Source organism: Lolium rigidum, chromosome 5 (assembly GCF_022539505.1).
Source record: "Lolium rigidum isolate FL_2022 chromosome 5, APGP_CSIRO_Lrig_0.1, whole genome shotgun sequence".
Taxonomy (NCBI): domain Eukaryota; kingdom Viridiplantae; phylum Streptophyta; class Magnoliopsida; order Poales; family Poaceae; genus Lolium; species Lolium rigidum.
Window position 1 is genome coordinate 247,811,515 of NC_061512.1, and position 11,746 is coordinate 247,823,260.

Sequence of the window (11,746 nt, forward strand, 5' to 3'; positions counted from 1 at the left end):
CCGAGGCATGCATTCGACATGCAGTTTCTATAGCATGAGATGGCCCGAGACAAAAAAAAATAGTGATAGGTATTGCGCTTTGCATATCTCAGATCTTTTTACGTCACGGGCTGTGCTTCCTGAGGTATCAAAAAATCCACAAGCTATTGTCGAGGCAAGCAAACTTGATTTGAGCACAAGTCGTCTGTTGAAGCATGCCTGTCGGTCAAATCACCTTCTGCTATATCAATTCTGTCAGCACGAAGGTGATGCAGCACAAGGGGAGATGAAGAGGGGCTGCAGCTGCTGCATGACTACTTCGAGCAGGAAGGGTGTGGTGATGATTCTGGTGTGGCGCCTTCGCCATCTCTAGCATCCATTGCACTGCTGATATGTCCGGAGAGGACGGCCAGGTCTTCCTCGAAGAGGTGCGGACAGTTTCTTGTTCAAACACACGCACTGGGGTGATGCTGGCAGGATGGTGGTGGGGGGGCGGGGGACGCTGTCAGCGGCCGAGCACGGGCTGAGCTAAGAAGTTCCACAAAATCACTCTCATAACGGAAGGGGCGTGTTAGGGCAAGGAACCCGCATCTAATTAGTCACTAATAATATGAGCGGGGGGGGGGGGGGGGGTAATGATCGTATACCAAAGGGACACATGTCACATGCGGAAGGGATGCGTAGCTACCCCTCTGTGTACCGTGTTTCTTCTGCTGAATATAAATGGATGTATGATATGTTTGATTATCATTTGAGAAAGATCTGGCTTCAAATCAAGTAACTGAATTATTTCTTATTGCTATATTGGCACAATGTTTTGTCACTGACCGTAGGTTGGGTGTGCTTGTCAGACTTATCTTTTTACAGTAAGCAATGGATCTTCTACTAAGATGGAATTTTACACCCCGTTCCTGCATTTTTTCGTGTCTTAGTTAGCCATTCCATCTTTCAATAATCCATTTTGATATCCATTTCCTTCCTGTCATTCGTGGTAGGGCTAGTCATCAATGTTCTGAAGTCCTGACATCAAGCCTTTTTATTAGACTCCAACAAACCCTAGCATACATATAATTTTTTTATTAAGACAACTATGGGACGAGCCTTGAACATGGGTGCCTTAGGCGCACACCCGTGCATCTAGCCAACTGATCACCCTTGGTTCTGTATAATTAAGGAATTATGAGATCACTATGTACAAACATATCTGTGATAGCAGAACCTCTTCATCTCAACAACTCATGATTATATGCTTTTTCTGAGATATGCATAGTTATGTAATTTAAATGAATGATTACTTGTATTGTTGTACTGCTGCAGGTTTTCAAATAACGATGATATCTCTTTGTTTGAGGAACTTTAAGGTTTGGAGAATGTTTTATATACTTATAGTATCTTCAATCTGCAGGCGCTAATTGCGAGAAAGACAAAAGGTGGCAGAAAAGTATGCAGAAATTTAGTAGAAGATTGCACTGTCTGGAGCAGAAAAGAACGCACTACCGAGCAAGATCCTTATGCAACATATTTTGACGGAGAAAGACAGTTCCAAAAGGCAGCTGGAGATTTCTAATAAAATGTTTCTAGCCTAGTAGAGGGCCCTGGCAGATTCAAACTATTACAGGTATGGCAAACATTATTGTTTCTTTATTTTGTCCTACTTATGCATGTTTCTTGTTAACTGACTCCATTTGATCTGATCTATCTAGGATTACGAAGGGGGCGAAGGCTATCAAGCTAAAACTTACAGTGGAGTATCTTAAGTCGGACTGGCTTACCATTGGCTTCAAATACTTCATCCTTGACCTCCTCCCTCAGTGTTGTGACATGGCGTCGAGTTCACGGTGCGAAGGCATTGAATTACTTCTTCGACTATGTGGTTTTAGGTAAGTTTCGGGTTCCTGTCCTTAAGCTTTTAAACCATTGAGTGGTACTGAAGGCTCTGTTGTCGAAGGCTCTGTTGTCGGTTATGTTTGGTGGCCTATAGAGAGTAATTAGAATCTATTTATCCATTTGACTTCCAATAGTTAAAAGCTTTTACTTTACAGCCACTATTTAGGTTGGTGTGGATGCCCGGATGGCCTCCTATTCAATTGTCTAATAGTAATGCATTTTAGTAAGATGTTCATTCCATTTCCTTGTTACCTGTGTACATATATATATTTGGTAATAATATCATCTGGAGCACCAACATATAGCTCTAAATCACGTTTGATGGTTCAGAATGAATATGTATTGTCAGTTATGTTGTTGGCCTACAGAAGAGTAATATGTATATTGATCTTAAGCATTGTGTGACATACTACTGTTGTGGCATGTGCCTCTTGTATTATTGTAATGGATGCCAGACTTGAAGTATATCGACATGAAACCAGAGCAGACTATTCTTCAGTTAACTTTACTCTTCAAGTTGTGCTTTCCTGATTAATGATTTGGTAGTTTGGTGAGCTCATATCAACCTATTTTTCCACCGTTCGCTTGTTTTTAGATGAGTCGCAACTTCTGCATCGACATTGTCCTTCTTTATTTAGCTATCATTCTTATTGTTGAAAAGCTGATAGTCGATGCTGTGCCATATGGTATTTCTTGAGAAATTTTGGCATGTAATCTCTAGACATATCTAGAGTGGGAAATCAGTTTTCTTTCTCTTATTTTGAGCTTGAAATTTGGTTTTATTTATTATCGTTGGACTACTTGAATATTCAGTATAGAGGGGCTACTATTTTGTCAGAGTTAAACAACATATATAGGTTTCTTTGTATGGAACTGGAAATGGGATTCTTTTGGTTGTTCAGGGACTTGGATGTATTGTGACTATTTCTTCTCTTGGCAGGAGCTAACTAGAACTGCATGCAATTTGGCATACACTTGTAAAAATGGAGATTGGAAGGCATCACTGAACACAAACACCACTTTTAGAATTACTGTCAGGTGTCCATATGCACTCCTCAAGTCCTCGGCTCACTTTTAAATATCATGCACAAGAATATGTTCCAAAAAATGTGTGTGCAAAAAAGTGCAGATATCCATTTCTGGTGTCCAAATTCTTATTAGACCTTTCTTAACATTTGTATTTGTCTAACTTAATAATACATCCTCACCAATAGTCAAGGACTTTTTCCTGGCAAGATTTTCTATAATCGGTTGTTTTGTTCTAGGATTAATCATTAATGATTAGCTGATGCGGAAGTTATTTGATTGGTTTAGCAGTGGTTCTTAGCCCTCCCTCTCTTCTATAGATATGTTTTCTGATGTCGGCTTAACTTCATAATTGAAACCGTGGACAGGCTATGCATTCCAAAAATCAAATAAGTTCTGTTATCTCATGTCATGACATGGATAACACGGCACAGAGAATGATAACGAGTTATTTCGTCGTCCATACTCGCAAAATTGCATGCCTTTCTGCTAACAATTTTGACATACCTATTCTGGTTGATATAACTAGCCATTTTAGACTTCAGCAATCCACGTACTTGTAGGAATGCATTAACATTTACGTCTAGATGTGGGGACCTTTTTATATCCCATATAGTTGGGGTACGGATCTAATGAGCATAAATGACTTTATATTCCACATTATTATTTACGGAGTATCCTTGACACACGATTCTCTCTGCATTGTTGTTAACTTTTTAGCTACCTTTGCAGGCTTCCACTTCTTCCGCTCTCGCTGCCGTGCGATGGCGGCAACCATGGTGACGGTGGCCTCTTCTTCGACTTCGTGGATTGGGTGAGTCTCTAGTTCTCCCTTTGTCTCCCGTACTTGGTCATTACAGAAAATGTCTATTGGCTCGCGGTTGTGATGGATCAAATAATATTATCTTTGTGACTTCTGTTTTGCATAAGCCGTAGATGCAATGATATAGCTTCTGCTATTTTCACTTGAATCGGTGGAATGTGACGTTCGCTTTGTTGATTAAATGACTGGTAAAGCTTTCCATAAGTTGATATCCTCTCATCTATTTGCAAACGGATAGTCAATTTGCAGAGCAAAGAGGGGTATGGTATAGTGGAGATTCTTTGCATTGAAGGTTGGCGATAACAATATGCAGTTCTCCGTGCCACACAGATTTTCTCTGTTGTGACGGATTCAAACAATCTTTGCCACATCACAAATCTGTAGAAGTGTTGGTTGCCTGTTTTGCTGTCATTACCAGATCTTGGTTTGTTTCCTCTTAGTTGCATGTAGTTATTTTTGTGAGTATAGTTTTGGAACATCATATATTAGCTAAACTGATGAACCGATTAGATGTACGAAGTTACCTCGTGAGCTGAAAGTTTGTGAGGCATATATTCCGCCCAGCCGAGCCAATCTTCCTTCATTTGCAGATGCTATGATCAGTGACCATATCTCTAAGCACACACTCCATGTACATTTATGTACTGTCATTAACTGATCCGTTCTTTGTTTCTTCAAGTTGCTAGTTATGATGTTGTACGTTTTTTACATGTAATGGATTAGATGGAATGGTGATGCAATTAGATGCACGAGGTCACCTAGTGAGCTAAAACATTAAGAGGCATGTATTCTGTTTGACCCAACCAATCTTGTAATTAGTACTACCCCCTCCGTCCCCGGAAACATGTTGGACCGTCCATTTTGCAAAAAGCCCCTCTAGTTTGAACCAAATAAACATGCAGTAATTTACCACCTGGATCATCCTGTCCTCCTTCCTGAGCACTCCCAATGCCGCATGCTCCCTCCCGTCGATGTTTGCTCTGCCACGCCCTCACCAGCCACCACGCCCTTGCCTGCACAGCCTGCTCCACCGCTCCCTCTCCAGCCTACTTCCTTCCTCCTTGTCTCTCTGCCTTCCTTCCTCCGCCAACCGTAAGCCAAGGAGGAGGAAAGAAATCCCCTTTTCTCCAAAGCGCATGAATTTGCCGGCTTCGGCGGCAGTGCTCCACGCCCTCCTCAGCGCCGCCCACCTGTGGGAAGAGTCGCTGCTTGGAGGAGGGTCTCCCCGTCCTAGGTCGCCATATGTGGCCACCTGCGAGACCCCAGGAAAAGCGGCGCACCTCCACTTATCCTCTTCAGTTTCCTATGTCCTTGCTTTTACGCTGCAGCTACAACACCCAATCAAGCAGACCACCGCAACAACAATGTCGCCAAGATTCGGTCCCTGCAGTACGACGCCTACAGCGAAGGCGCTGCCGGCTACAAGGTAAGAAGAGTGTGTCCTGCTACTCTGTGTATTTTGGTCGATGAGTGTGATTGGTGTGTTTAGTTTTGAGGATGCTATGGCTGGTATTTAAATCAATTCCCATAAATGCTTTCTTCTGAATTGGAGCTCTGGCTTACTAAATTCTTGAATAGATCTATTGAAGAATAGTTTGATGCGGGCTCATTCATTTACTGTGCATATTTTTTGGATGTTCATAGGCTTTATATTTCATTCTGTTGTACAGGAGAAGACCAAAATCAAGGAGTGCTCTTGTGGATCTGCAAAGAAGCAGAAGGTTTCTTGTAGTTTAACCAGAACCTCCAGCGTATCACTTTTAAATGTACCCATGCTCTTTTTAGTCTTTTAGCATATTCTTTGCTTGGCTTCTTATTTTTCCTAAATTGAGCGTATTTCTTCAAATCTGCCAAATTATAGGGCATAAGAACTTGGTTGGAAATCTTGTTCTTTTTGTGGGGGTGATTGATTGTTTCTGTGGGTTTGATGTTGGTACTGCGAGTGAAATTTGGGGGTTCATATATAGAGAAGCTATGTCTTAGAATCTGCTCTCTGTTTTTTCCCTGAATATTTCAAATCTTGTAACGGGGAATTAATGAGTTCCGAAGGTAGTTCTGTGGTTGTTCAACAACTCTGTGTGTTTGTGCATCTCCATTAAATGTTGTGTTTAGTTTCGTGTGGTTAGGCCTTTTTTTACGATGTTAGGATTGACCTATGTATGGTGAATTGGTGATTCTATTGTAAAATAAGTGATCCGATGTGTGCCTTTGGTCAAAAGAATCTTCTAATTTTACCTTTTCTTGTTGCGTTTCCTAATCCGGTTGTGAGCAATAAGGGCAGCATGACCAGTGCATCTGCAATTGACCAGACAAATGGTTTAGATGGTCACTTGTACCAACAGACAAAGAAAAGGACAAACAGGGAGTTGGAGGAATATGCCATTTGACCTATGCATTGGAACTTGCTCCATTTTATTCTTTGTTCCTTTCTTTAGTCAGTTATGCATGAACAGAAATCTGACATAAATATAGTCCCCAAAATGTAATTCACTTTATTTCATGCTTGTTCAATACCTTTCTCGAATATAGCATGTTAGTTCTTCAAACACTTTCTTGTGTTTGTATGTGTATATGATTGAGTGATGGCTTAACTGTTGAGTTGTAGACTTCGCTTAATGATTTATTCCAACATGATCTGAATTGTTGTTGACTTCTGTAATCGGTAAAACCCACAAAGGTGCTTAAGAATGTCTTGATTTTGTAAAAATGTTCTCTATTTAAGAATGTCTTGATTTAGATGAACTGTGTTCTTTTTCAGGAGTATGAGTTTGTATAAATGGTAAAAAAAAAATACATATGTAAAGCCATGCTCATTTTCTGAAACTTAACACTGGCCATTTCTGCATCTCCAGACGAGAGTGTGGTTGCTCTTGCAAATGGATGCCCTCACCTTCATTCCATGGGGATGTACTACTGCTAGAACATCCCAGACTGGGCCATGTGCTAGCTTGCAGCAAATAGCCACTTCTGGAGCAAGGCCATTAGCTGGGGCACAGAGAGTGGAAACAGGCATATCTGAGGACAAGGATGGGCTCTTGAACCTGAACATCATCCAGTTCACCGCAGGTGGTGTGCGACTCTTTCCCAGTACTCCACGCGTGCCTTGAGAGGCATTCAGTAATCATGATCAGCTGCCTCAGCCTAACCGCTATCCACTGCACATGTGTCAGAGGGAGTAGCAAGTAATAGTGAACCTTTGAACCATTTATATGTTTTATATGCCATGTTGTGAATAATTTACAATAAGTTGTTGCTTATGTTCTATCTATATAGCTACTCAAGGATAACATAGGCCTGACCACATTTCTTTTCCTCCTATAACGAAAGTACTAATCAATGTTTCAATGAGAATTATTTGTAGCTAGATCAATTGCTTTCTTATGCCTTGCAACATTTTTAGGTACTGCCTGTGCTATTGCTTATCGAAAGATGGATATTGTACCCTTAAACCATTGCATACTTGTTGCTTGACTTGGAAATTGTTTCTAGCTTTATCAGTTCCTTGTTTTAATAAGAATTTGGAATCAGACCGTTTTTATTCCTTTAACTTTTGCTCTATAGTACATTTGGATCACCTCAGGTGGTGGAAACACAAACCGCTTCCTTTTTTCCTTTGTGTTTTTGAATTTTAGAGGAGAAGTGGACCTTGAGGTGGCCAGGAGGTAGTCATGACCACTGGATCTAGCAGGCCAGCAACGGTGGCCTTCTTCTTCGACGTTGTGGTTTTAGGTGCTTTTCTTGTTCCTTTCCTTTCTCTTCTACTTGCTCTGTGATATTACGACCAATGAGCTGATGACATACTGGTTGTGGTTTAGTGGTGATTGTTGCTTAGGATCTCGTCATGATACCAGTTCCGTAAATACTTCTACTTATTGTACTTTCTGAATATGAAATGATCGGTTTTTTGTTTCAGCCATTTGCACTCCAGGAATTTTATACATTTATATGATAAAATATCGCATTTTTAGGAACCAAACATTATCGATCTTAGTTGGTTATTAGTCTGCTCTGGTATATTGATGTTGTGCATCGGATGATTTGAGGTAATCGCAATAGGTTTAAATTTGTTACCATCTAGGTGTAAGTAAAAGAAGTAACTACTATTCCTGGAGTTGTGGGGTTACTTGGTGGTAGTGATGGTGTATTTATTTGGGGATTTTATAGTGGTATTTAACTACTGCTGATGTGTTAGATTGTTGTTTGGTTGGATAACAACAATGATCATTTTTCTTACTATTTAATCTTTATCTTCTGTTTGTTTATACAAACTTCTGCTCTGGAAGTCGAAGATCTTTGCCTCTTGATAAAAAAGAAGCCAGTCTAGGGTACTTAATATGTTTGTTGGGTTCATGGTACATGCCTGGAGATAACTAAGCTTTGCTCCATTTTATTGTCTGGTAGTTGTATATCTGATGCTTGCCAGCTGTGTGTTGCTTTTCCTGATGCTAGGTAGCTTATGCCCATGTGATTTCCAAACTTGATTTATTTTTTATGTATGGTACGGAAGTGGGATGCGGATGTGCATCCTAGCTATCTGGTGTTGTCCATGGTTGTCGACTTAATTTTGTTGCATTATTTCATCTTATATTTTTCTTTCCCTGACCAATTTGGCATTTCTGTATGTGCTGTTGCAACTTGGTATTTGAACCTGTAGTGATTTGAGAAATTTCAATACGTTCTTTAAACAAGTATAGTATCACCGCAGTTTGGATATTTATCCACTCTTGAAATATGGGAGCATTGGTCCATTTTATATTCTCTTCACCTACCCAGATCGGATTAGCTACCAGCTGCCTACCTGTACCTACTCGTGTACTTTGACATGCTATAAACACATAGGCAGGCCTGTAATTTGGAAGATGAAGAATTGGAAACACATAGGTAGGTCTACCCAATCTCTAGTTTCTTGTGCTGTTTGTGATGATACTATTTATGATAATCTATCATTTATTTGAAAGTATTTTTCGAGTGAATGTGTTGTTCTCGCAATTGCAAGTCATGGGCTTGTGTTGGTGACATGCACTTTATTGATGTATAATGGTTCCGATCTTTCTTTGGAGTCTAGTTGATCATGTCCTAATCCAGTCTAGGTGTCATTTTATTGATTTGTTAGGTCTAAGTACTAGTAGTGCATCCATCTGTAGTAGGTTTAGACCCGATTCCCTTAAATTGGTACTACCTCTGTCCTGAAATATCATACATTTTTGGTAGTATCGAACAAGTTCATTAATAATGAGTCCTTTTTTACTTGTTACAAAAAACATCTTGATCTGTTATTCTCAGCAGGGAAGATATATAGTGTTGATGGCTGGGACGGAGGTGGGAGGCGGATGCCACCCTTTGTACCTACAATTGCGACTCAGAAGTGCAAGAGGGGCAAGGAAGGTGCCACAACATCCGAGTCGCTGCGTGAGCATCCAAGGTGGATGTATTTGTAGTCCTCGTGCACGTCCGCAATAGGATGTATCGCTAATCGAGTTGTTGTTGCGTCTGTGCTTGTGTCATGAACTATAGGGAATTTTCTTTTATGAATTGCTGTCACTGATTATGTATCAGTAATATAGCGGATGATGTATCACTTATGCTGAAGTAATAAAATATGCCCGGCTGGTTTTCCATCGAAAAAATGGCCGTGTGTTCTTGTGTTGTGTTAAGCTCCATGTGCAGTAACTTTGGATCCATTCTTGGACCTTAATTTGTTTGTGTTCTTAGTTGCTGATTAATTACTTGAGATAACAAAAATCAGTGTCATTCCGCCCTAGCCTGCTGATTGACATGCAGAGTAAATATATTGTAGTACATACCACAAATAGAGATTGCGATTTCTTCCCCGGCCTGAAGCAATAAAATTAAAAGGTGGTGAAAGTAAATATTTTCCAATTTCTTCGAAATGATATAATGAAAAGGTGAAGAAAGAAAAGATTTGCCAATCCGTACGATGACTTTATTTTTTTGTGCGCAATCTAACATATGTAGCTGGACCAATTTGTAGCATCAACCCACATAAAGGGTAGGTAGGGTGAATGATATTTCGTGAGTGTTTCTCAATCCTGGATAATGTGCCATCGTCCGACTCTTAAGTTGCCTACACTGAGAGAAATGAGGCGTCTCCAATTATGTGGTGCATGCAAGTCACACAACCAATGCCTCGGGCCATGAGCTTTGTTTGGTTTCCCTATACTAACTGCAAACTCACCTCATCCTAAACCGTCCATGCTTTTAATCAATCACCGTAAGAATCACCTCATCCTCCTTTCTTCAGCATCCTCAGCTCTATATATACAAATGACTCGTCACACACCGCGTGTGGATTGCGCGTGTGACTATGACTTAGACTTTGACTTTTACTTGTCGAGGAGAGGGAGATGGAGAGGGAGCGCTATGGCCGGCCAACTTCGGCGCCCGGCGAGCGAGCAGCCACTCCGGCCGGCGGCGAGATCTTGCCGTAATCAACCTGCAAGTAGGTGATCTTGAACTTTGTTTTGGTTCTATGTATGAATCGATTAATATATTAGCGTAGTGTTGTGCCGTTGTAGGACCACGATCGAGGTGTGCTTTGGCTTCCTTGCCCCAATTTCTATTTGAAGAATAGAGCAACTGGATTCAATTCGTTTCCATAGACTAGCCTATGTGCTTTTGGGTTTCATTTCTTGTTTCCATAGACTAGCCTATGGTTCATTGTCTGACGCAGTACTTGTATCATGAACCGTCAGAGTGCTCGCCTGCTCCCTCCATGGTTATTTCTTGGTAATATGTATGCGATTCCCTTCGAAAGCACCGTGAACAATCTTGTATCGCCTCGCCATGGTGTCGAACCCGAAACAATACGCCCCGATGCTGCACGTTTTCGCGTTGGTCGTCGGCGGTAGAGGCAGGGAGACCGACTCGCCGGTGAATGGCTCCACGACCTTGATGACGCCGTGCGTGGAGACGCGGAAGCAGAGCAGGCCCCTGCACGTGCCGATCATCTCCGCAGACTCATCAACAGTGAACCTGGCGGTGACCCTCCATTGCTCGTCGAAGAGGAAGCCGCCGCCGTTGAGCGACTCGTGGGCACCGTCGGCCGATCTACGTCCGGGATAGAACACGATAGTGTGGGTGGGTGCGCGCGGCCCGTGGACCTGGTGCGCGTCGATGAAGCTAGGATCGGAGATGATGTCGCGCCACTCCTTGCATACGTGGCGGCAGCGGCGGAGGTCGCTGGCCGGGAGGCGGAGAAGGATGACAGCGATGACCTGTTGGTGGATAGATTTCTTAATTTCTGCTCGTATGATGAAGTAGGTGTAAAAGTTAGTTATTATACGTAGTGATTCACTAATTTGCACCAGTTTAGAAGTATTGCAGTTCGAAAATATGTTTTACACTCAATTGAATCCAATTTAAAAGTGTCACGTTTCTCTGAACTTTCTACTACTGCAATTTTCAGTTACTCAAGACTGAAACTATTTCTCATTCTTGCAGCTGTCATTGGTGTCCTATTTATTTAAGCCTTTGTTCTCTGTAATTTGAGCTTACAGAATGTTATTTGAGTATGGATGTACACTGTAATTCGATCTCTGCAATATAATTCTGTGAACAATAAATGTTACTTCATCTCCATAGAAGAGTAATAATCTGGGCTTTCGAGCCTTCACTTTAAAAAAGCAATAGAGAACCGGAGGTGAGGTCAAGGGAAGTCATGCCTACTCACCGAGCGGGGACACGGCGGTGTAGGAGGTCCCAATCGAAGAAAAGTGGGGCAGCTGGGCGACACGACGGCATCAGCAGCAGCACTACCGGTATCAGACCTTGGATTATGTTCTCCGGATTGTGGACGTGGTGCTGTTGTGGATGTCCTAGCAGTAGCTCTGGTGGATAGCAACGCCACCGCAGCACACCCCAGAGGGCAGCAGCGACGGGAATGGACCTGAGGAAAATCGACTTGGGAGGGTTAGTAATACTGAAGCAGGACGTACTAGTGCGTGGAGGCTGACGGGAGGAAACAAGCAAGATGTGCTGCTTACTTAGTGTAGAAGCAGGATTGGAGTCTGA

General features: G+C 41.9%; 1 protein-coding gene and 3 non-coding genes across 17 annotated transcripts in view; all 4 read left to right on the forward strand.

Annotated features, from left to right (window-relative positions):
* The window catches only part of LOC124652623, a 28,713-nt gene extending 19,384 nt beyond the window's left edge, over positions 1-9,329 (forward strand). For 5 of the 14 annotated variants that reach the window (XR_006987728.1, XR_006987727.1, XR_006987721.1 and 2 more), the window contains exons 7-15: positions 93-407; positions 1,385-1,597; positions 1,683-1,859; positions 2,807-2,904; positions 3,625-3,706; positions 5,386-5,436; positions 6,568-7,444; positions 8,489-8,596; positions 9,002-9,329. Coding sequence is in view for 4 of the 14 variants with exons in the window: in XM_047191663.1 (XP_047047619.1) it covers positions 2,777-2,904; positions 3,625-3,706; positions 5,386-5,481; positions 6,568-6,822 (561 nt within the window). In the remaining 10 variants the exon portion in view is untranslated. Of the gene's footprint in view, positions 1-92; positions 408-1,384; positions 1,598-1,682; positions 1,860-2,714; positions 2,905-3,624; positions 3,707-5,385; positions 5,482-5,684; positions 7,445-8,488; positions 8,597-8,998 lie in introns of those variants that run through there. The other 9 variants (XR_006987724.1, XR_006987722.1, XR_006987725.1 and 6 more) reach the window with 9 other exon arrangements.
* Positions 3,964-4,087, forward strand: LOC124658519. The gene has a single exon (XR_006989248.1). It is a non-coding gene; the product is annotated as a small nucleolar RNA snoR86 (small nucleolar RNA).
* LOC124658550 lies at positions 4,199-4,290 on the forward strand. Its single transcript, XR_006989271.1, has one exon. It is a non-coding gene; the product is annotated as a small nucleolar RNA Z266 (small nucleolar RNA).
* Positions 4,433-4,524, forward strand: LOC124658544. The gene has a single exon (XR_006989267.1). It is a non-coding gene; the product is annotated as a small nucleolar RNA Z266 (small nucleolar RNA).
* Positions 9,330-11,746: the final 2,417 nt, after the last annotated feature.